A 25,315-nucleotide genomic window follows, 5' to 3' on the forward strand; every position below is an offset into this window, starting at 1 on the left:
TCTCCAAAAGTTGGGCCATTTTGTCCTCATGCGCCAATGAGCAGCTCTCATAGGAAAGAACGAGACCCCGCCTCCGACGCTGTATCCAGTTCTTATTATACATCCATGGCTGGACCAACATGGGTTACCCCTAGATTCCACCGGGTCCGTCTGCGCCGCGTTACGGCGACGTTACGGCGACGTTACGGCCACATTACGGCCACGTTACGGCCATGTTACGGCTGCGCCGCGGCGTTCACAGCGATCGCGGCCACTCTAGTCAATAGGCGCTTTCACACCGGAGTACTTTTCCCAGTATAGTTCCGATATAGTTCAGAAAATGTGCGTTCACACCAAAAAAATCCGGAACTAGAACTTAGTTCATGAGAACCTTTCCACCCCCCTTTCAGTCCCTGCAGAGAGCAGCTACTTTCATGGGAGAAAAAGGTTCCCATTTCTGATTGGCTGGGCGGATTGCAAACCACGCCCCGTAAAACTCCAAAAAGGTTTTGTGAAGCCGCCATTTTATTTGCTTGCATTAGCATTATTAGCATTAGCCCAGCGCACCAACGGAGAGAGGCTAACTTATGGCAACACAAAATAAAACGTGGGAGCGGTGGAGTGATGAGGAGATGTCGGCGTTCTGGCGATTTACTCGGAAGCCAGTCCCCAACTCCGGGGACTTCCGGCCGAGGACTTCGGGTGGCTATAATTACATATTATTTAGGTTCTCGGCTCTTTGTCGGTTTGGCTGTTTAGCGCAGTGTAATTGTGTTTATTTAGCTAATTTGTATTTTAAACATTCAATTTAAAGGAATGCTAACTGAACGAGCATGTCAAGCTAAGAGCTAAGATATATGTATATATCTTAGCTTGACAGATGGAACAATGCATGTGCTCTAATTTTTACAAGAATCTGATTTTGTGTACGTTTTAAATATTCATTGAAGGAGTCTTTCACATTTGAATGTTTATTTATTTAAAACATTTATTAGTTGCTATACTGTAGACATGTATACATATGTATAATGATATTATTCTTTTAAGTGTGGTTTAAAGTAAAATTATATAAAGTTATAGTGTTGAGCCAAGTAACCCAGGTGGATGCAATCAGGTAATTAGGACAGAGCCTCTGTTTTTAGATGGGGTTTGTGGCCATGTTGTAGGCCTGACGTTTAAAATAAATGATCAAATAATTTACAAGTTTTTATTCTTAGTTTCTCTTTAAACCTTTTCTGTTAAGATAAATGTTTTATTTTAAAAAGACACACACACACACACACACACACACACACACACACACACACACACACACACACACACACACACACACACACACACACACTAAAGTAAACAGATATGGTTCTAAACTGTATTGAAGTAAACATGTATTATTTTGAATTGTATTTTAGTGAACATGTATTGTTTGAACTGTTTTAAGTAATCACATATATACATATTGTCTCCTCACTTACAACTCACTGACCCAGAGATCCTGTTACACACACATACACCTCCTCCCACCAGCACACACACATATTCTTTTCAAGGTTCTTTCTGGGCATCAATATATCTGTGTACAATGTTTGGTTGTCTGGGAAAGAATAGTTTGTGTGAAATATTCCTTGGGAAAGTAAAGGAGTGAATATCGGTGCAGAGATAAGATTGACTCTGTCCTTGTGAACTTCCGAATCTCAGAAGAAAACATACTTTTTCTCAGAACTCTGATTCGCTGTATTGGACCCGACCAGAAGTGAATCCAACCAGTAAAAACACCTGGGGGAGTGAGCAGCTCACACAGCTCCTCCCCACGGACTCTCTGATTCGCTTCGGAGTAAAATGGGAAGGAAGAAGTCAACACATCTCCGCCCCAAAATATGAATATGAATACTGTTGTTTATGCATGTAAAATGCTTCTTGTTTGCTGACTGGCTGGTCCCGATACCTGTATCGCACAGCAGTAGAAACCTGAAGTCCGGAGTACTCTGTAAACTTGTATACGTGTTTTGTTTCTTACCAGTAAAATCAGATTATTGTTATAACCTTTATTCCGGTGTTTTGAATCCCTTTCTTTATTAAATATAACCAGCCTCATCTAACGAACGGCGTGTAGCGGAGGGGGGCTGTAAGCCACCATCCAACAGTGTTTGCTACAACAACACACACACACACACACATACATACACACACACACACACACACACACACACACACACACACACACACACACACACACACACACACACACACACACACACTCTGCACACATTCACTAAGCCGAGAAAAGTATATCCGGTCACTAAGATCTGATATTTTAAGGTTAAGTCAACACATATCGACCCTAAATAATAGTCTATAGTATATTAATATCGTTATTTGTAAACATATCCTCCTGGGACTCGAGGAAAAAAAGTGTCTTCCAATTGCCTTTTTTTTGTGATTTCCTGCCTATTTAGGGTTAAAAAAAGCATCTGGCAATTTAGACTTTTTTTATTTAATTTAATTTTTAAATGTTACAGTATGTCCACTGTAGAGGACGTCGGGACCATTTTAGTTTGAAAAGACAGACAAAATTAACAGATAGACTATGTAACGTATTATGGTTATAGAGTGATATTAATACAATAATACATTCACCTTTATTTAAAACATAAATAAGTAATTGATCTGAACATTGCTGTTTATTTGGTCACTAAAAAACTAGTTTGGTTTTTGGTGAATCTTTCCAGATCTTCAAAGACTTTGTAGTCAATGTACTGGAAAAGTACCTAATTGACTCCAGTCGGCACAGGCTGTAGGGTCATCTTGACTAGTTTTATGGATGTGGTCTCCATTTGACCATGCTCATAGAAACAAAGCTTGCATTCCTGAGGCAATTCTCATTTTTCATGGCTCCACTTAAAATAAAAACAACAATAAGACATACGTGCTCTTGGCCCACAGAGGGCCATGTCTTTCCATCTGTCTCTCTGTCTGTATCTGTGCGCTCATGGAGCCTCCTGCATCTTCTCCCCCCTTCTTCTTGACCCAGGTGTGAAATCCTCATCTCTCTCATTATCTGAGAGCTCAAAATCTTAATCTCCCTTAACTATCTGGTACAGAAAATGTCTGCTTCAGTTCCGTCTCCTGCAACAACATTGAGTCATTAAATCCATGAAGATGGTCCTGACGTCCACTAGAATGGACATTTATAAAAGAGCTGTTATTTGAAAACTTGAATTATTTAATTACTTTCAGAACTAATTATATAGTTCCTCACATGTTAAAGGTCGGGTAGGTAATTTTGGAGAAAACAAGCTGTAATTAATGCAATTAATTAAGTGTAACAGGACATTTTACACACCTTGACGTAATGCTCAACTGAGAGGATTTCACAGTTTTGGATGGAGCAATTTGCATCGGCAGGAATCTTCACTTAAGATTTCTTCTTGGCATGAGAAAGTTTCCTCTGAGCCCGATGTGATAGTTTCCCCCTCCATTTTGTACAGACTTAGGTCACTGACATCAGTGGAGGCTTCGGTGCGGTACACTATTCTCTGCTGTAAACTGACTTTGGGCTTCAATTTTTTCGATCAAGAGTTGCAGATTCTGGCAACAACAGTTAAAGTGTCACCTATCAAAAACAAATCATAACATCTGATTATGCAAATATTCCTTTGTAAAATAAGATGACCACAAAAAAACAATTACACATACAGTTTACATACTGTATTAAACTGGTGATTTTACCTGGAGAGCAAACCTTCATGTTAACGGTAGCAGACATTTGCACCTTTCCTTTGTCTTTTTCCACTGAACCAGACTGGGGACACTAGAACAAATAATACAGACAAACATGATTTCATATCAACTGAATGCCTCATACAGTGGAAATTATAAATTCAGTTGAAAAATGTATTTCCCTTTCCCTGTTTCCCTTTAGATTAGGCCATCCTGATTCCTCAAATGTTACATATCATAATGGGAAAACTATCCATAATATATAACTGAATTTTCTCCATTCCAGACTTCATTCAGACATATTCTGTTTAAAACACAACTCCTCTAGAAAGTGAAATAGTGGATCAAATTCATAGCACGTTTTATTAGGGTTCCATTTACCATTAAATAGCCAGGGTGTGACAAGCACTTTGACACAAACTTGAGCTCTTTCTGGACTACAGAAGATGGACGCCAGCTCCTGGACATCTTTGCTTCAAGCATGTAGATAATTTTTCCATGATACCCCTTAAAGGATGACGGCATGTCCCTGTAAGACAGAACAAGATGCAGTAATTGGTCAAAAGCAAACAATGACACTAGATGCTAGTAATGTGTACTCACTCCTGTGGGATTGTGAACCTGAACCCTTTTGGGAGTGCAGTGCCTGCAAAATAAGTGAGATTGATTTACACTTTTTGTAGAGACCTGACAAATGACAGAGGCTTTATTTACTCAGCAGAGCATATTTAGGCTACTTTGTGCATGCGTATTAGATTGAGGGAATTGGGTGGTTCCATGGAGTTCCTGTGCAGCCCTATCAATTTCTGTTTATTTGCAGTAGGTCAAAATGTGTAGATGTATACAATATAAAGCATAATAAAGTATATGGTACACATGAGAAGACAACATTCATTCAAGATGCATTTTTAGGCTACCTGTCAATGTCAGCAATGCAAAAAAAAGTAGGGCTATTAGCATTTTTGTATATTTTCTTAAACAGCTTATTATAAGTAATGGAAGTGTAATTTGCAGGTAAATCATTCATATGAGAAGCAACCAGTGCAGAGATTACCAATATTAAAAGCAATACAGGTAGGCCAATATATCAACCCTAACACATAGATCTATCTTATCAAACTAACACCCATAATATTAAAATAACATAAATTACATCCAAGTGTTGAGAAAAGTTGCGAAAATCAAAAGGCCAACGCATTTATATTGCCTACCTTTGTCATTTTCTGGCACTAATGGCGCATTTCCACTACAGGGCCTCGCTCGGCCTCGCTCGGTATGGCTAGGCCTCGTTAGGCCTTGTTAGGACTGTCTCACTTTATGCTGCGTTTCCATTACAGTTTAGTAGCTGGGCAGTAACTATAGTAACGCAGTGTAGGCGGAGCCGTGACGTCATCTTCAATGAGAACCACAGAAAAACAACATCAGCCGTTAGCTGTTAGCACTCAAGCTCACAGCTCCTCATATCTGTTCAGAAACTAGACAAAACTTAAACAAGTACAAGCCACAGACTGCCTGTGTCATGGTGAATACAGTCGCTGGTTTATTTATGTCTGTATAGGCCGTTGTTGTGAGTGTGGACGGTCGGAGCATATACTGCGTTAGCTTAGCCCATTTCCATTTAGAAAACACGCATTTTAAAAGGTTTTTTGCCTGCCGTCTGTCTGCAGACTTGTCGAAGCATTAATTCATGGTTTTTACTAACCGGTATCAGTATGTTGTTACTTCGGCATCATTTTTTAAACGTGTATTACAATTAAATCAAGGTCAAATATGTTCATTTTGTTGTAGTTGTAGTCCCCTTGCCAGCGATTCTCTCTCTAGTTTAGCATACTCAGCCCAGTATCTCCTGTGCGCAGTTGATCTCCGGTTCCCTCTATCTAGTGTACACAAGCGTTCCCTTTGACTTTCACCACCAGCACCTTCACTCCGGTTTCTTTAGTCAAAGCGAAAGTGACTGTGCCTGCGATAGTATCTCCTTGAGAAATAAATCCTTTCTCGTTGGGAGCTTCGTAAATCACATTGAAGTCCTTAATTGGAGACATTTTGGATCGGTAAAACGGGCTCTGTTTACCACAGGTGTGAGTGACTACAGGAAGGGGAGGATGGGTTTTATAGTGTTCAGTGAATCTGTCGTGCAAGTTGTGTGGGTTACTGTGCGGCTGAAAATGGGCGCAGCTTAAATTCCCTCCCCTGGTTTCAGCGCTAAAGGTTATTTAAGGTGTGGCTCACATAATGTTGAAACCTTTAATACAACATACTGTTAAAGGTGGGGTATGTAATTTTGGAGAAACCAGCTCGAGTGCGCTAGAATTTGAAAATACACAACCAGAACAAATCTGCCACTTCCTTACAGAGCCCCTCCTCCAACACACACGAACGCGCACATGACCAATGAGGGCACGAGATAAGTTTGTGCACAGATGGAAGGCTGACAGGCAGGTAGGCCATCCAGTTATTTTAGCCGGGCCGGCTAAAATGATTGGTCGTGCTTTTTACAGCGCTACGGCTTCCACAGATGACATTTTTGTATGTATTTATTGTCAAAGCATTTCATATATTCATTGCTATCGGGATGTTAAGAGCATTCCATGGAATATAACAAAAAGTGTTTTTGAAATAAATTACATACCCCACCTTTAAGCAAACCAGGTATTACAACAACATACACAATCAGATATACAGGTTTTACACCACTTAAGTGCCCTATAAATAACGTTATCTTAAAATATAGGGAAAATGATATTAGTAATGTTATAATTCTTAAGCTATTTCAATGGTATTCGTGAAATTACAAAACTGGAATTAACTTGTTAAAAAACAAGAAGAAAGCTATATTTCATAATCTGTACCGACTGATCTCAAATATTGCTTTTCGTGATGGTGGGTAGATTTTGCATTGCACATTTCCATGTAATATGTTTTGATGTGGTCCTGAGAGAATGGTATTGAAAGTGATGGGCAGCCACAGGTAATGTGTTTGAGGTCATAAAGAGACACTGGAACTTGATAATTATGTCACCCTTTGTTTTTATCTATTTTATATTGTACATGGCCTTTTTAGATCTGATTCTAGTCAACCCATTTTTTTATTTATTTGTATTATATTTAAATGTGCTGTTGTAGTGTGTAGAGGTTTGTATATACTGTACAATATTACTAAATGAAAATACATAATGTTTAAAAATGAGAATAAGTGAAATTTCAAATAGCTTATCTATAAATACAAAAATATAGGTATGTCATGTTAATATGAGAGATATCAGAATCAGGAGATAAGTGTTGTGCTGCCTTGTGGCTTAGACTTGAAAACATAGAACAGAATACAATTTAGTGTTCACACTTACATTGAATATGTAAAAGTCTTTATTGAAATCTACAGGGGAAAAAATGGCAGTTTGAGAGTATTAGATATCAGGTTTGCAAAGAATTGGGTATTTATTAGAAATAAATGTTTTCTGGTATAAAATGAACAGATTGTAAAATACAAAGAACATTCAGGCCTATATTTTACCTCTAAGCTATCCAGTTTCTTCAAATAGCTTCCAAACATAAGTGAGGTAGATAGAGTATGTAGCCTATAAACAATAAAACTGAAAGATTGATCAGTTAAAGACACCTGAGTTAAATAAGGCACGTGAAATACACAGTCAATACTGAAGGCTGAAGTTTGAGTAATTATGTTGGCAGCTGGCAATGATCATTCTGAATTGACCATCACACAACCATCACATACAATGCATAAGTGATATTTTGGGTATACTTTTTTACATGCAAAAAGTTAAGATGCCTTTTCAATCTCACATTCATGCTTAGAAATCAACAACAAAAATAAAGACATGACCGGACATGACTGATTAAAACTTTTAACTATTAGTTTTTTTACATCATGATTAATAAACCAATCCAGTCATCGAGCAATCATACTATTATTTTGCATCTGATTTGTCAGTAGCAGTGGAGGGGAAAAGGAGTGTATATGCTGGAGGAGCTTCATCCGATTGACTCAGGAAGTCTGTGTTCATCAGGTTGTACGATGGAGCCGTTGGGGATACATTGAAGGGTGAAAAAGAAGGGGGTGGGTTGATCGCTGGGAGAGATGGGGCTGGCGGGATCGCTGGGGCAGCTGGGGGTGTTTGAAATGTTGGGGCAGTTGGCAGAGGGTGAATCACAGAAGATGAAAATGGAGTTCCATACGGAAAAGGTATCTCAGGCACTTGGTTGTTGTAGGCCCCACTCACATGTGCGGGCTGAGCAGGGTAAACACTTGGTGGACAAGGAAACACCATTGGGTTACCTGGGTACACAGGTGGTGGTGGTGCTGAATACATTGGGGCTCCTGGGTTTCCAGACCTGCCTGAGGATGGGGAGACAGGATAAGGATGCCCAGACACTACAGGGGAAGGGAAGTCGCTGTTGCTTGGGCCCCCAACAGCCCCCGCTGGATAAGGACCTGCAGCCACACCAGGCTGAGGGACAGGAGCAAAGCCTAAAGGAACAACGACCACTGGGAAGAGGACCTCTGGATCGAAGGCAAAGCTGATGTCCAGATACGCCTAAGAAAAATATGACAGCTTAATTAGGACTTCATTGACAATTTCTTAAAGGTAGGGTAGGTAAGTTTGAGAAACCGGCTCGAGATACACTTTTTATTTATATTCCATGGAATGCTCTTAACATCCCGATAGCAATGAATATCTTCAGTGCTTTGACAAAAAATCCATAAAAAATGTCATCTGTGGAAGCTGTAGTACTGTAAAAAGCATGACCAATCATTTTAGCCGGCCCGGCTAAAATAACTGGATGGCCTACCTGCCTGTCAGCCTTCCATCTGTGCACAAACTTATCTCGTGCCCTCATTGGTCATGTGCGCGTTCGTGTGTGTTGGAGGAGGGGCTCTATAAGGAAGTGGCAGATTTTCTCCGGTTGTGTATTTTCAAATTCTAGCGATCTCGAGCCGGTTTCTCAAACTTACCTACCCTACCTTTAAGGCAGCTTGTTATTCTTTACAATAAAGATACACTGTTGCCTACCTTTAAATGATATTCCACTGAGAGGATGTCACAATTCTGGATAGTTGTTGTCTGATCGAGAGGAATCTTCATTCTACACCTGACTTCCAGCTCTGTATGGGCTTGAATACGGTTTTCGACCACTTTGATGAATGTGCACTCCTCGCGTTTGGTACTACCGCTAGCACGGTAGATCACCTTCTTGCCCAAACGGAATTTGGGCGTCATCTCACTGGACGAGGAATTGTTGATTTTGGCCAAAACTGTGATAGTTTCACCTATGAGGAAAACAACATAACATGTATTGTTCATTTTGTATTCATTGCCGCATAGAACAATGCACTGTGCTAAAGAGTGTGTCTCATATGAAGGCAGATTATTGTTATGCCTGTGAGACACAACTTATCCACTTTATATCAACAGAGTTAAAAGGCTCAACCCCACCCACTTATTATTTTATTCATGCTACCTTTGTCTGATCAATTCCTTAAATCAAAGGGATTAGGCTACTTCCTTCAAATTACTTTAAGCAAAACATTATTTTTAGCAACACTTTCTTTTTTATTAAAACCATCACTGACAACAGACTAATGACTGATGACGGACGTGCTTTTCCTGGAATTACATGTCAACATGTCTGTTGTGAAACAAACCTACTACAGTTCCCTGAATATTGTTCTTGTTGGCAATAGTAACACTTAGGATATGACAATTCAACTATAATATCACCAGTACTTTAGTTTTATTAAAAATAATTCCCTGTTTTGCAAGTCTGTGATAAATGGTTTTCTGCATTTATCATAGAGAGGAACACTTTCCATGAGTTGAACCTACCCTGTTTAAAGGGGACTGTTTATTACCTGGGGCGTAGGCCATCCTGTCAATCGTGACTTCCATGTCTGCTTGTCCTTTGGAGAAAAGTCCCATCTCTTTCTTTATTGCACCAATTTGGGGCAACTAGAACACAATAAACAGAGAGAATTATTACTTTTGATCCACTTCCAATACAGTGCATGATTAAGTGTTTCAGTTGTGGGGCAGAATAAGAAACATGAGTCCTTGGGACCAGGACTGTGTGTCACTCACATTTCCTGTGAATATTATTGTTGACTGTACACGAACATATGTCATTACTGTACATGGTGAGCAATTTCACTAGAACAATTTTCTACTGAAGAACGTTGCAAAAACATTTTCTTTTAATTTAAAGTGCACCTATTATGCTATTGAAAAATATATTGTAGGGCCATACCTATACAAAATATGTCTGTGAAGTTTTTTTGCATAAAATACCAAACAGATCACCTATTGTAGCCATGCCTCATACTGCTCACACCCCTCTTTTGCAGGCCTGTTAGAGAAACGCACATTTTGGGTCCTTAGCTTAAAAAAAAAAAAAGAGGAGGCGGAGCTAATGCCTGATCAGAATTCTACCGGAGATAAAGTTAAATTCTGCTGTGATAAAACGCCATCTTGTTCTAAACCACATCAAGGATTATTTCTGAAACAGTATGGAGCTCCAATGCTTTTTCTCTTGCGGGTTTATCACAAGGTGAGTTCCTTTTTTTATTTCCTGCTTTTTAACACTAGAACCGCCAATCGGGTCAATTTGACCCAGAGCTGTTTTTTATTGCGTGTAACTTTTTTTCAATAAAATATTAAAGTCTTCCAGTCCGTGACTTTTCCTGAAAGTGTGTTATGTAGCACCCTATGTTGTTAAAAATTGTCAATATGAAGTCAGATTGAAGAAATCGCCCAAAAAATTGCCATTTATACCTATTTCCGCCAAGCGGGTCATATTGACCCCATCCCTTTTCATATAAACATGACGTGTTGCTATAGCAATGCCTTTTGTCTACTGCGGTTCCTTATAGATTGAGAGATAGATTGAGAGAGAGAGAGATAGATGGATAGATATATTGATAGATAGTTATAGATAGAGAGATAGAGAGAGAGAGAGAGAGAGAGAGAGAGAGAGAGAGAGAGAGAGAGAGAGAGAGAGAGAGAGAGAGAGAGAGAGAGAGAGAGAGAGAGAGGAGAGAGAGAGAGAGAGAGAGAGAGACAGTCTGTAGTGAAGGAGTGCGCTCCCGCCAACGGGAGACTGCTCGCGCTGCCTGTGGGGCGAGTTGAAAGTACATTATGCTGGCCGCGGTGTCTAAATAATGCTTCCGGGCCAGCGGGCCATTTATAATGTCGAGCCCTGAGAGTCCACAGATTATATTGGTATACGTTTCATCCCTGTGTGATCAAAACTCACTGTTCAATAAAATAATATTTTACCTTGAAAATCAATGCATTCTAATAGCGGGTCAATTTGACCCAGGTGGCGGTTTTAGGTATAAAAAATCTCTGGCGGTTCTAGTGTTAAACACACGTGCTCCTACAGTACAGGTTAGCTTTTAATTTTTTGCAAGGCTACCTAATGTAAACAAAGACGAGATTACGTCCAAAACACGTCAGGCATTGTTTCTGATAGCAACTTTCTGTGGGTCTGCCGCCGAGCAAATCTGTATCCGCTCGTTGTACCCCCATTTTTAAAAGATTCAGGTACGGAGGAAAAGAGAAAGGGTTTTATTTTCTGACGCTATGTGAGTTCCCCGACACACCGGGGACACATATTTATGTATATAAGACATCAAAAAGTGCATTTTGTGTGCATGATAGGTCCCCTTTAAATTCAAGCAGGACCAATTTAAATCCAAATCCCGGATGACATTAATCACAGCAGAAGTTTTGACTTATCATGTGAAGCTCATGCCATTTACGATAGCTCTGTTCTATATAAGTATCTTAGTAAGCCAAACCAGTGAGAAAGCTTGCTGTGCACAATAGCTTGAACCTGGAACCCTCCAAATGAAATGCATCACTATTGTTGGGTAGTGGTGGGATAGATTTCATAGCTGGTTATCCCTAAACTGTAGGACTATCTACATGGCTGGATATAGCAAGGAATAAAATAGAATGTGGTGTAATACCTATATTTTGATTTTATCTTCTCTGTTTCACCCCCCCATGAAAAATGCTAAGAGAAAAGGACTGTTGACTGTGACATTTTTTCACTACCGATGCCAATAACAATACCTGATATTTGTGTATCTATGTATCACTTTTTTACACACCATCAGAGAAGGAAGGTTGGGATAACACCTGGAGACAAACAGTATGTTCTGTTTCACTGATTGGTCCATCCTCCAACTCCTGGACAGCTTGGCTTCCAGCTTGTAGACAATCTTTCCATGAGGTCCATTGAAGGATGAAGGCACGCTTCTGAAATAGAGAACCAGCCGAATAATTGTTATATAATCTGAAATGAATTAACATCAATAATTTAAATTGAATCAAATTCAGTTATGTGCTGAGATTGGCTATGTGTTCCTGTTTGCAAAGAAAAACACGGTGAACGTGCAAACATCCTGTTTTGGTTGATTGTCTTGTGCGCTTACCCTTGTGGAATGTTTAAGCTGAATTTGTAGACATGGATTCCTTTGGGAAGTACAGTGTCTAAAAGGAAAATGGATTTTAGTGTTAATATTTACAGTGGTAACCCTGCTGTTAGTAGCTAACAAATAAATATGTTAGTAATGAACAGATTGGTGGAAAATAACACATGCACTTTGGCGTAGGCTCCACAGGGACGAAAACGGGTTGAATCCGCATATTTCTCATGCGTATAGCCAGTGGCGGCTGGTGGAAAATATTTTAGGTGGGGCTGTGGAAATGGTGATCAAACAATACTAGAGGGGTCCGGGGGGATGCTCCCCCGGTAATTTTTTTTGAGAAAAGACCCCTTAAATCATGACTTCTGGTGATGTTAGAGGGGGGGAGAAGGACAATTTGAGGCTTAAAAATATGAGAAGACTGATCAATACCTCCATAACTTCAGTGTGGTTAGCTATGAATCTTCCAAAACTTCCAAACACCTTGTCCTGGACATAGTTTCTACAGCATAAACTGTGCAACAGTACAGTAGGCCCACACAAACTGCAGAACACCGGGGCTTTGGGAACACTGATTTAATTCCCATTTAACCTGTTAAGGGGCTTTTTTCCCCCGTTTTTTTTCTCACGAAACTGTGTCTCAGGGCTTCTTAAAATGTAATAAACTATTCATGTGTCCTACTCAGAGGAAACGCATCTAACTGATGATATGAACCATGTTTACCGAAACAAAACACAAGTCTCACAAGAAGCGTCTAAATGAGCCCTGAGCGAAAAAATGCTAACGCACTCTAGGTATAAATCAATCGATATACTTATCGGATATGCACAAACAAGCTTACAAGCTGAGATTCCACATATTCTAGAAATATAAGTATCATCACTGAGCGATCAGAACTCGCGACAGGGGAAGCAAATACAGACATCACACGACGTAGCAAAACATGGAGATATGCTCACCTTTTGCAGAATAACAATTCTGATCAAAAACGAGAAAAACGCAGCTGAAGGTTAATCCATAAATTAATCCAATGTGTCTGTCACTTTGAAAAATGATTGATGATCCATAATTCCATTTTTATGTCAAAAACTGAGTTTTCATTAGCTGCTAAATGGTAGCTTCCAGAGTGTATGACAGCTTCCTGTTTTGTCTCCTTGGATACGAGTCCAAACAACTCACAGACTTCACCGGGCGCTCACGTAGGAGCCCTGTGACCATCATATTTGACGACGCTGATTGGCTGAAATTATGTTTTCGCGGCATAGTTTACACGTTACATATAGCAACAGTCAGCTGCTAGTGGCTGCTGCTGCACTGGTTGAGGGCTCCTCTCTTAGCGCCCAGACGAGAGAAGGTACACGGGCAAGGCCAGGCAGGAAACATGTGACTTATCAGTAACTTTAGACATCGTAACACAATTTTAAACGAGATTTTATTGTAGATTATACATTTTAACTGATACCAATGATATAATATTTACCTTGTTCATTAAAAAAAAAAATAAAAAAAAAAATATTTTTTAAAATATATTTTTTATTTTTATTTTTAAATATGGGAAGAGGTGGGGCGGCGCCCCTAGCGCCCCTATGGACCGGCCGCCACTGCGTATAGCCCTTTAAGCTCGACGACGCCGTAACGGAAACGTAGAAACAGACCCCGCAAACGACAACGGGTCCAAAGGTGGATAGATCTGGGAACGGAGCGCTCTGGGGGGTCCAACGGGGCCGTGGGGTCGCCTATACGGTCATCCGTTTCATAGCCCCGCCTCTCCCCACCTCTTCGCGTACCCCGCATCATTGCTGATGTGTTTCGTTAACAACAACAATAGCTATTTTAATTACCTCTCAAACTACCTAAACTAGTTATAAATATGTTTATTTTTACTGTCGAGTCATCATTACTGGATCAGCTGCTGCATGAGACAGACACTGACGCTGTGAGAAGAGAGGAAAAAGAGACAGGCTCTGTGTATTTTATTATCATATATCATTATATCGTCGTTATTCATTTGTTTTAAAGCTCAATAAATAACAAAGAAGACCTTTGACCGGCACTTTTATAATTTTGTCCGGAAGATTTAAACTTTAACACACGTTGACCGGCGAAAAACTCTGCCCGGATCCCTCGGCCCCCACCGCGGAGAATAAACAGAAGTGCAGCCATGACAACCATTCTTCTTCGCTGCTTTTGTGGAGGAAGTTGCTGCTTTTGTGGAGGAAGTTACAGCGCCACGTACAGGCTCGGCATATGTACTGCAGCTTTTCCAGCGGTTGGATGTAAACGGAGCCGTCTCGTGGAGCTTGACACAATCCGGTGTATATTGCGTGTGGGCGGAAGGTTTTTTGCGGTTGCGTTTGCGTTACTCCGATGCGTTTTGCCGTATGGGTTCCCGTGGAGCTGGGGCCTTTATCTTAGATTTACAATGAAATGCTTGCTCTACATTTTATTATTACATAATAGGACAAAGTTCTAATTTTGCCCTATTATGTAATCGTCATAGTTAAAATGTGCTCCTGATTAACCAACTATGTAATTTGACATATTCCATGTATTTAAATGAAGTTAAACTACCTTTAATTATATTGTTTTAATATTGTGTTATCAGTGTGAGAAAAAGTTTTTAGAGAGTACTTGTCCATGGACAAGTGAGTTTGGCAATTTACTTGTCCGAATACATTTTTCACTTGTCCAGAATGGACAAAAATTGGGGCCACTGGAATCTTCTTCTTCGCCAACGTATTTTACTTTTCCCCACGATTTTTACGTCACCGCTAACGTAAGTGAGCGGTAAGATTTTACTGCATCACACATACCTAGGGTTGGGTATAGTTTGGATTTTAACGATTCCGGTTCTGCTTTTCGATTCCGATTATTTTTGGTTCTTGATTCCGGTTCTTTGAGAGGGTAAAAATAAGTCCCATGACAAACTGGGAGAAAAACATATTTATGAAAACATTAAGTCAAATCTGTATTCCTATTTAGAAATCACTTCATACTGTTTAATTTCTTACGGTTATTGAATACAATTATATAAAAATAATCTCTGCATTGTTTAGTTAGTTCTATGTGGTGCAGTTTGAGAATGTACAATTGGCCCAGTCTCCTCTGATGTTACACTGCAACCTGCCTGTGAGACAGAGTCCAACCACACATGTCCAACACATAGGCCTAATAATAATAATACATTATATTTATAGCCTATAGGCCTAGCGCTTTTCTACAACTCAAAGACGCTTGCATGCTTACACATGTCCTGCAATACACATGCTGCAGCTGCCCAGCTGCTCACTGTTTGTAAAAGTAAATAAATACTATTTTCATTTCAATAATGTATTTTCTATACCCTGCTTCATAAACAATACTGACATCCCTGTGCTCCTCCGAGTCTGGGGGTCGGGGGATGTGAGGACAGCGCGAGGACACAGACAGGGAGGCTGATTTACTTCATAAAGGAAATGGCGGTCAATATTAACAACATAGGAGCTAAAACGCTTAATAACCTTCATTACGTGTTAAAGAAAGAACATAAGAAAGTTTGACAAAGATTAGGCTGTTAAACGGGCAGCGGGTCCGCTCTGTGTAGAAAGAGAGAGGGAGAGAGAGAGACGCTGAACTGCACCGTGCAGCGATCAGATGATCCGGAGCAGAGAGAGAGAGCTGCGGTCCGCGGGGCTCGGCCTCCTGTCCTCACAACTCTTATTAATCCCGGTACCGGACAATTGTTATTTGTTCCTACTCGGAACCGAGTTTTGCTTCCCAACCCTGCCACTGTGCTACACGTCCGGCACTGCCCCGCCCCCGTCTAACAGTACAGAAAGCGGCGAGATGCATTTCCTTAGGAATCGACAAGCAGAACCGAAACTAACATTTCTAAACGAACAATGGCGGACACGGACAATTTGCGAATGAGTTCTCCATTTTGTAAACTGAGTTTATCAATAATTTGTCAATAAATGAGGGCTAAAAACGTCACTTGTCCGCTGGACAAGTCAATTGAAAGATCTACTTGTCCGACATTGTAAATAACACGTCCCGGGCGGTGGGACGGGTACTTTTTCGCACACTGGTTATTACCACTTTTTTATAGCTATGAATATTTTAACATCACTGACTTATCGACCATGAACATCAATGGACAAAAAGAAAAGAGCAAACCGCATTCAGCAGTCTTTCTAAAACTTATTCAACATATTTCCCCCTTTGAAATATTTGTGTAGCCCTGATCAACTAAAATCATTTTGGGGGAGTAGCGCATATAACTATGCCTTTTGCATAAAAATGTGAAGAAAAAGACACCTGTTACAAACAACAACCATTAAATAGACGTTATTGACAAAATAAGAGATAAATGCAGCAGAGTAACTAGTATACATTTACTCAAGTACTGTACTTAAGTACAATTTTGAGATAAATACTTTCCATTTTATGCTACTTTGTACTTCTACTCCACGACATTTATTTGTTTTAGTTACTTTACAGATTTGTATTAATGTGAAATATAATCAACACTTAAAAAGGACTTTAGTTAAACATGGATTCAATTCACAAGCTAGCTAAAACTAGCTGCACCTTTACCAGCTGTGATAAACACATAATTGTAATCGACACATATAATATTATTCTGAAATGGATTATTCTGCAAATTCTTTTTTATTTTTACTTGAGTAACATTTTGAATGCAGGACTTTTACTTGTACAGTAACAGAGTATTCCTACACTCTCGTAGTTCTACTTTTACTGAAGTCCAAGATCTGAGTACTTCTCCCACCTCTGGATAAACGGTAAGGCTTTATCCAGTCTTTAGGACTCCTCAAAGTGCAAGTCATCCTTCACCCATTCACACACATGCATACAGAGGCAGGGCACATCCATGCAGGACTCAAGTATCCCATAGGGGTCCTAGTACCCCCGTTAGAAAAACACTGGGTTAAGGCATACATAAATGACAAGAAATGTAGCGCCTACCCTTGGAGGTCTCTGGGAATAAAAACTGCTTTAGTTTGAAATATCTCTTATGAGCAGAGTATGTATTTCTGTCATCGCTGCTCCCGTCCGTCCAATGTACGTTTGCATCTCCTGTTGCTTTAATAAAAAAGCTATTTACTTTGACCTGCTTTAACAAGGCCAGGGTTACTTTCCCAGAGATAGTGTCACCCTCCGAAAACGTCCCCTGCTCATTCAGCGCGTCATAAGTCAAAGTTAAACTTTGAATCGAAGGCATTGTTTTTGCGAGCGTAAGTAGGATTAATAAGTAAAATAAATAAAACCATGTGATTGATCCAACTTCTCGTTTCCAAATACTTCCCTACTATACCTACTACTACTACCTAATACTGATGGCGTCTGGTCTGTTGAAGACACGCCCTGCGAAAGTCTCAAAGACCTCTATATGGCGGCAAATCTCTGTCATAAATCGCGAGGGCATATGAGATCCACGCGAGCACAAGTCAAGCAGCCGCGGACGTATATTATTTTCGCGAGCACTAAAACGGCACTCGCGCGAGAGCAATATTGAAGCCTGCAGGGGAGAAACATGCCTTGAGCATGTACAGCATCTACATGAGCTCTCCTGCGCCCTCGCGAGCAATTCCTGCTCTTCTGCTCGTGAAACTCTGGCCTGCTCTCACTCGCGGAGAAATTTTAGGAAGTGGGCGTACCGTGTCCCAGTAACGCCAAATCTAATTGGTTACACCCCTCCTCTTTTATGATTGGCCGTTGTCTGGATTTAAACCAGGAAGTACTGTTTGTCCCTCTCCAAACCATGGATGTATAATAAGAGCTCCAAACCTGCTCCAAACGTGATGAAATATGGCTGTGGAAACGTCTCACGTAAGTTACTTTACTTTACTAATGATTGTTTTAATTAAAGGCATGCTTTTGTATTCTGTGGTTATTCCACAAGAGCCGTCCTTACTTATAAATGGATTGAGTTTTTTTAGATAATACATTTTTATACATATTTTTAAAGATAAGAACCAATTACCTTTTCGGTCTTGACATATGATAATATAAAATGTAGCTTTCAAAAACTGAATTTGGAATTAATAATTTTGATTACTTTAGCAAAATATTTTCACAAATGTCGCTTTTTCAAAATGTCCCCAGTTTTTATTGCCTTTCTCAAAGAAATAATACTACACAAAAAAAGTATAAAATGATGCAAATGTAAAAAAGCCCAAGAATTTTGCAAGTTTCTTGGCACTTTAATTTCTGAATGACCACTTTTTTTTCTGTTCAAATGCCCTCAGCTTATTTTTTGGAATGTTTATGATGAACATTGATGTTTATGTGCCTTATTCTGTATTTAACATAATTGTTTCAATAAAGATTGACCACATTTCTTAAAAATATAATTAAATACAAATAAAATAGTGAATAGATAATTGTGGTATAGCGTCATAACTGAATTAACAAACTCTGACCAGAAGGAAATATTAGCTCCACCTGAAAAAAGGACTGTTACACCTTAGTTAGGGTTTACAAACACATATATTCAAGGAATCTTCCTCAAGTATTCATTTAGTTAATTAAAGTGTACTTTATTTTTCTTCACAGCATATTCTGAAACGGCAGATCCTGGAGAGACTCCTGTCGAAGTTTGAGCTTGCACTCATTCGAGCACCACTTGACCTGGATTTCCTGGAGTTTGCATGTCGCCAGGAGCTGTACCTCCTGCAAGCACTTTCGAGACATGTTGACATACCGCAAGGAATAATCCAAGCTCTTCAAGAGCTGTTTGGACTACTTAGGCAATATTTCGATTCAGATGCCCCAAATACAGCAGTGGGATCAGTTATTGGTCTAAGAGGACGTCCTAAATTTGAAATTGAGAGGCAGCAGTTGGTTGAGATGTTGGGGACAAACCTATCGGTGCCTTGCATTGCAAAACTGCTAGGTGTTTCTTCCAGTACAATCTTTAGAAGGATGAGAGAGTTTGGCTTATCTGTTTCAGAACTTTATAGCTCCATCAGCGATGAGGAGTTGGATAACGTGGTCATATCTATCAAGAATGACATGCCCACTGCTGGATACCGAATGGTCAAAGGACGGTTGTTATCTATTGGTCTACGTGTACAATGGACAAGAATGGCTGCCTCAATGCATCGAGTGGATTCCATAGGCATCCTCTCCAGACTGGCTAGTCTGGGCTGTGTTGTGAGGAGAACATATTCAGTGCGAGGGCCTCTCTCGCTTGTGCACGTGGATACCAACCACAAATTGATACGGTAGTGGTATTTATATTTCGCTAAGTGATTAAGAAATAATCTCTTTGTAATGTCCCAGATTTGGAGAATCGGTGTTTCAATTCCAGAGTGCTATAATAGTTTGTTCTTTGGTTTTTCAGTTAATGTATAACATTGTCTTATTTGGTGGAGTGGACGGGTATTCGAGAAAGGTAAGACTGCATTTCACTTCAGTAGACACACATTAAACAAACATGTATTTTTTGTACGAGTTTACTGCTAGCTACTTAAAACCACAAAAGAGGTCCCAACGCTGTGTCCTGGCTTTGGTCCAAATGGAGAAAGTGTATGGACTAAAAAGGAAGCAGCAAAGTCAAAGTAGATATAAAGGAGATTTTGTGCATTGCCTATTTTTGCTGCACAAGTATTATGAGTCAGTATACTGTATGTCAGTATTGTTTGCTTATTTCTATTGCAACAGGAATTCTTTAATCTCTGCATTTTTTCCCCTATAATACACAGTTTAACAGAATGTTGTCTAGTTATTGTGTGTAATTGCCCTATTCTTAAATATTCTCTGCAGGTAATGTACTTGGGTGCTTCGACCAACAACCGTGCGTCAACAGCCTATGGCTTCTTCCTAGAGGCAACACAAAGACATGGAGTGCCTTTAAGGTGAATTCACAGAAAAAAGCACACTCTTTGGAGAGCTAGCTCAATACTGTGACACTTTTGGATGAATATTTTCTTTGACAGTCCTTTGGTCAACTGTGTACATTTCAGGGTCAGAGGAGACCAAGGAGTAGAAAACGTACAGATAGCGAGATTCATGTTTTCGGTTCGCGGCACCGACCGTGGAAGCTTCATCTCTGGTAAAAGTGTTCATAACCAGAGGTAAATTGCAGCATCTCTAGTAACTCAATTAGTGAGGTGGAATTATCTGATGTGTAGACCAAGCACCTTGCACTTAACCCATGCTAGGCCAGCATGAAAATAGATCACTTGAACTGGTTTTCCCTAAACCATGTATTTTCATCCATAGGATTGAGCGTCTTTGGCGTGATGTACGAGTCATTGTCACCAACAAGTACTCTGCGATACTGCTCTCCCTCGAAGAGGATGGTCTGCTCGACATCTCATCAACAAACGACCTCTTCTGTGTGCACTACATTATTCTTCCCCGACTTCAGATGGACTTGGGGATTTTTACAGAAGGCTGGAACCATCATCCACTCAGCACTGAACGGAACCAATGTCCAGAGCAGTTATGGCAACTTGGACTGATGCAGACAAACATTGATCAGCCGGAGAGCCCTGAGGTATTGATCTCGTTTCAGCATTAACCTCTCATTGTTAGAAGCCTAGTTACGTTTATTGGATTGTCATTGAAGATATTAATTACTTACCATTTACTTTGTGTAATATATATTGTCAAAATATTACTTTCTTTCCCTACTCTTGGCATGACCATTTTCTGGGCATTTTATTCAGTTTGTGTTATTTTAACTTTGTAAAAAATAACACGAACTATTACTTGATGTCATTGTTCCACTTTGTTTATAAGACATACATTTATTTCACCCAAGTGTTCAAAACCTCTGTTATGGTTATTAGGAGCCAGATGTTGACTGGGAAATTGCTGCTGACCACGATGGAGAAGAGGATGCAGGGATTGTCGTCCCCGAATTCGACTGCCCTTTGAGTCCAGAAGACATAACTGAACTTCAATCAATATTTCAGCAAATTGACCCAAACACTCCGGTCAAGGAACTGTACTTACTCTGCCGTGAGTATGTAGCTGAAAGATGTGGCTCTTAAGAAATACAGCTCCCTTGAATGACACAGATGAGGGTAAACCTAGCCTTAAGCCTCATAGTAGGAATATAATGGGGAAACAGTTTAAGTTAGTAAGGTGTATTATATGTGTATTACAGTGACTATAAGAGGTGGAAGAAGTACTTAACTAAAAGTAGAAATACCTAAATGTAACAATACTCTGTTCCAAGTAAAAGTCCTGTGTTCAAAGTGTTACTTAAGTAAAAGTACCAAGAGTAAAGTTACTTGGCACAACTGGTGACAATTGAAACAACAATCGACACAAAATACAGCTCAAAAGTATAATGGTTCCCCAACTTCACCATTTGTTTCAAAAACATTTTGACTGGAACAGTATGTGATGTCACTTGAAAGTTTGACTGTATAGTAACATTCTCATCTTGAACAAATGAAAACCTTGTCAAATAAAGTGCAATAAAGACTGTTTTAACAGAAAACATCGATTCTATGAATCTTATGAACGACTAAACTCCCTGCTACTTATAACAGCCTGTGTTATAATGCTCAGGAACTCCGGATATGAGCCGAGGTGCCTTGTCGGAAAGGTAATAGAGTTGGAGCATGCATTAACTACTGGAAAGCATACAGTGTGTGTACCATAGTGCACGCTGCAATCGTGGTCGAATTCAATTAGGATTTTAAATCTCTCTCTCTCTGTTGAGGTGATGGGGACATGTGCCTGCCCCGTAAGCCATTGAAGGAAGCAGCCAACAGTGATCTTGTGTTTTTCCTTCATCTCCTCTTTATCTCTCGCCGGTTCAACTGTAGACTCTGTCTCTCTTGAGTCTCCATCATCAAGATCACTCTCTGTTGTTATCTTCACAGGGGTCCCCCTCTCTTCAACCACGAAGCTCTTTTCTTCCTCTTAAAACAAGTTGAAAGTTAATACAAAGAAATGCATATCTTCACCTAAGCAATGTCAATAAATATGGCTATTGTTTTTAAATTGTTTTTTATGTGGATATTTTGAAGAAGAAAACCTCATTAGCCAGTCCTGCTTTAGTTATCATTGTTTCATCGCAACTATCATGATGCAAAGTTGTGTTTAAACTGAGACATGTAAACATGAATAAAACAGGTATACAAAGCTGTCATTGAGTTGCCTGTCGTAATCGGGGGTACAATTCAAGAACAAATACGTTTATAAAATGTCAGGGCAGTAGTATCACCTTCATCTTCAATGTTTTGGATGAAGTCTTGCAAAAAGTTTACAATCCTCGATTCCCTCTGGCGTCGCAGCGAGCCCAGCTCACTGAAGACTGGAGATATGGCTCCCATCAGGAATTCAGCATCCGGCTTGGAGAGAGGAAAAAATAAAATGGTGTATGCTCAAAGTTGGATGAGCTTAACCCTTTAATTGCCAGACCAAGAAAAAAAGCTATGGAAAAATTATTAGTTTGCATTTTTTTATCAAATGGGCCACACATAACCAAACACATTTTTTTAAAAAGGTATCAATATTGATATTGATATAAAAAGTAATGTAAAGTGTTTTTCACAATAAAAAAAAGACGTGCTCATCTTACTGTAGATGCTGAATTGGCCTAAGAAGAAACCACTGGCCTAACAGCAAATGTCTATATCCTGTGTTGGCCTAACTTGCTCATCTGTGTGCAACTTTGGGCTGAATGCCATGCATGAAAGGTGCTATATAAATTATTATCACTCTTTCACTCTGAGACTCATAAGGCAGTACTAGATTTAGTAATATTACCATGAATCTAGCCATTTATTTACCATATTTTATTGGAAAACATCTCTGAAACTCTGAAAAAGTCATATTGCTAGTTTACCATAAAAGGCCAATTCGACCGGTTGGTTGAGCATATTTTCAAAAAAATAATTACACCCTTGTTAAAACTTTTTTTGTGCATCTAGTTATCTAAATATGTACACTCGGTGCTCTGACAATAAAATATGTCAAAGATTATATGGTTACCTTACAAAAGTTGACCAAAAAGAGTGATTTCTTCAGCAGTGATTTTTTAGCATGCCAACTTTCTCAGTGGAAGCTAGCTGAAGGGCTTTCTGTTCAAACCACAGTGACATCTAGAGGTTGTTTTGTGCATAACATGTCAACCAAAGGGTAGAGCTGGCTGAATCAGATGGAGTTACACTTTAAAAAAAAAATGTCAACAAAATATCAAGACACAAAATGTGCTCTACCAAATGGTGGCGCTGGCTGTTAAAAGGTTAAGGTTTGAAATGCAGTGGTAAAATCAGCTAGAGACATAATACTGACCTTTTCATGAAGGCCAGGGACGAACAGATCCCTGAAGTTGTGTGGTTGTTGTACAATCATCCCGCACAAGCCATACAGCTTCATGCCTGAGCATATCTGCTGCAGCATTGGTAGGATGCGGACCGATGAGTGCAAGATAATTGCCCTATAATTCAGTAACAGATAACAGCAATAATATAAAATCATACATAAAAAAGGGAAAGAGTGACTGCACACTCAATATGAGTGTAAAAGAATAATTGATTGGTTTTAAACATGGGTTGTTATGGGTTAAATCACTTAGCATATGCACATACTTTATTATTTCTTCCTTCCTCTCCCACGTTGCAGGACCACTGTACCCGCATGCTGTTATCCGATCCAGAAGATCGTACATAGCTTCAGGTTCAGCCATCTCAACCTTTGCAATTGGAAAAACAGCATCACACAGTAAGTCATGGGAGCCTTAGCTTATTTTAAGAATTAGAGAATATTCACACTACAAAGAGGTGTGTGTGTGTCAACCATACTAAAACAAACTTCATGTTATATGAAGGAGTATCTGAGGAGAAGAAAAATATTACCTCTTCCATAAGCTGGCTGAGCTCTGGATCAGTCACATCTTCCTTGGAAATGGAATCTCTATCCATCTCCCCAGTGGATATGTATCCATAGCACCACTCTCTGAAAAAGTTAGGTGGAGGACCACCTTGTACTATACTGACTGCCATAATCTCTCCAGCTGTCCTGCATTAACAAAGTGTAATCATGCATAGACATTATTCATAAATAAAATAAACATGGAAAAGATATTGCAGAACACAATTCTACATACTTGAAATGCTCTTTGTGGTAGTCAGTAATTGAGTACTTGGGGGCCCTCTGTGGGCCAAGAGTAGCACATATGTCTTATTGTTGTTTTTATTTTAAGTGGAGCCATCAAAAATGAGAATTGCCTCAGGAATGCAAGCTTTGTTTCTATGAGCATGGTCAAATGGAGACCACATCCATAAAACTATCAAGATGACCCACAGCCCGTGCCGACTGGAGTCAATGAGGTACTTTTCCCAGTACATTGACTACAAAGTCTTTGAAGATCTGGAAAGATTCACCAAAAACCAAACTAGTTTTTTAGTGACCAAATAAACAGCAATGTTCAGATCAATTACTTATTTATGTTTTAAATAAAGGTGAATGTATTATTGTATTAATATCACTCTATAACCATAGGTCCCGACGTCCTCTACAGTGGACATACTGTAACATTTAAAAATTAAATTAAATTAAAAAAGTCTAAATAGCAAGATGTTTTTTTTTTTAACCCTAAATAGGTAGGAAATCACAAAAAAAAGTTAGTGAATTAATTTAAATTTTCCGCACTCTCGCGGGAATATCTCCGCAATGGAGCGGGCTTAAGTTTCACTTTCGATTGCACACGTTAATGTATATGCACACGTTATTATTATTAATAATAATAATAATAATAATAATAAAAAATTGATAAAATAAATAAATACATTTGTTTTAATTTTCAATTTTAATTTTGTAAGAAGAGATTTGGTTGGTAGACCTAATGCGCATGTCAGAGGCCACGATCAAGTGGGAGGGAGCCCCATTTTTGCCGTGCGTGCAGTGATAGAACAGACCAACATCAGAGCCCCTCTATGTTCTATATATACGGCGCTGACCAACATAAGTCACCGTCTGCCCAAAAATGTTCCTCTCGGCTTCAGTAAGTCCTATTAAGCTGTTTTATTTTCAGTAATATTATAATTTGAGGTACCCGTCTGTAGACACAAATAGCCACACCATTTTTTCTTCTTCTAGTGGCTAACATGGCTAGCTAACGCTCTGGAAATCAACTCAGTGAATGTCGTCCAAGTAAATGCTCCTTACTTTGTTGTTGTTACAAGTTAATATCGGTTAAA

The 25,315-nt window shown here is 39.5% G+C and overlaps 2 protein-coding genes, 1 long non-coding RNA gene and 1 pseudogene across 4 annotated transcripts; 1 reads left to right on the forward strand and 3 right to left on the reverse strand.

The window, feature by feature from the left end:
- Positions 1 to 3,295: 3,295 nt before the first annotated feature.
- On the reverse strand, positions 3,296 to 5,741 carry LOC117472543 (annotated as a pseudogene).
- A 1,303-nt stretch (positions 5,742 to 7,044) lies between these two features.
- Positions 7,045 to 17,662, reverse strand: LOC117473134 (arrestin domain-containing protein 3-like). Its single transcript, XM_034118630.1, has 6 exons — positions 17,112 to 17,662; positions 12,152 to 12,209; positions 11,828 to 11,975; positions 9,569 to 9,665; positions 8,730 to 8,986; positions 7,045 to 8,252 (listed from the first exon to the last, which is right to left on the reverse strand). The coding sequence occupies exons 1-6, from the start codon at positions 17,365 to 17,367 to the stop codon at positions 7,626 to 7,628; spliced, it is 1,443 nt and encodes a 480-aa protein (XP_033974521.1). The 5' UTR covers positions 17,368 to 17,662; the 3' UTR covers positions 7,045 to 7,625.
- A 100-nt stretch (positions 17,663 to 17,762) lies between these two features.
- LOC117473135 lies at positions 17,763 to 21,901 on the forward strand. Of its 2 annotated transcripts, XM_034118631.1 has the most exons (7): positions 17,763 to 17,975; positions 18,702 to 19,372; positions 19,492 to 19,542; positions 19,914 to 20,005; positions 20,114 to 20,224; positions 20,373 to 20,649; positions 20,945 to 21,901. In XM_034118631.1, exons 3-7 carry the CDS (start codon positions 19,495 to 19,497, stop codon positions 21,146 to 21,148), a joined length of 732 nt encoding a protein of 243 aa, XP_033974522.1. In that variant the 5' UTR covers positions 17,763 to 17,975; positions 18,702 to 19,372; positions 19,492 to 19,494; the 3' UTR covers positions 21,149 to 21,901. The 2 variants fall into 2 exon arrangements, with proteins under 2 accessions (XP_033974522.1, XP_033974523.1); XM_034118632.1 differs by lacking the exon at positions 20,114 to 20,224.
- Positions 21,902 to 23,779: 1,878 nt separating this feature from the next.
- LOC117473136 lies at positions 23,780 to 24,261 on the reverse strand. Its single transcript, XR_004554988.1, has 3 exons — positions 24,223 to 24,261; positions 23,972 to 24,134; positions 23,780 to 23,808 (listed from the first exon to the last, which is right to left on the reverse strand). It is a non-coding gene; the product is annotated as an uncharacterized LOC117473136 (long non-coding RNA).
- Between the last annotated feature and the right edge of the window lie 1,054 nt (positions 24,262 to 25,315).

Source organism: Trematomus bernacchii, unplaced genomic scaffold (assembly GCF_902827165.1).
Source record: "Trematomus bernacchii unplaced genomic scaffold, fTreBer1.1, whole genome shotgun sequence".
In the NCBI taxonomy this organism is placed as follows: domain Eukaryota; kingdom Metazoa; phylum Chordata; class Actinopteri; order Perciformes; family Nototheniidae; genus Trematomus; species Trematomus bernacchii.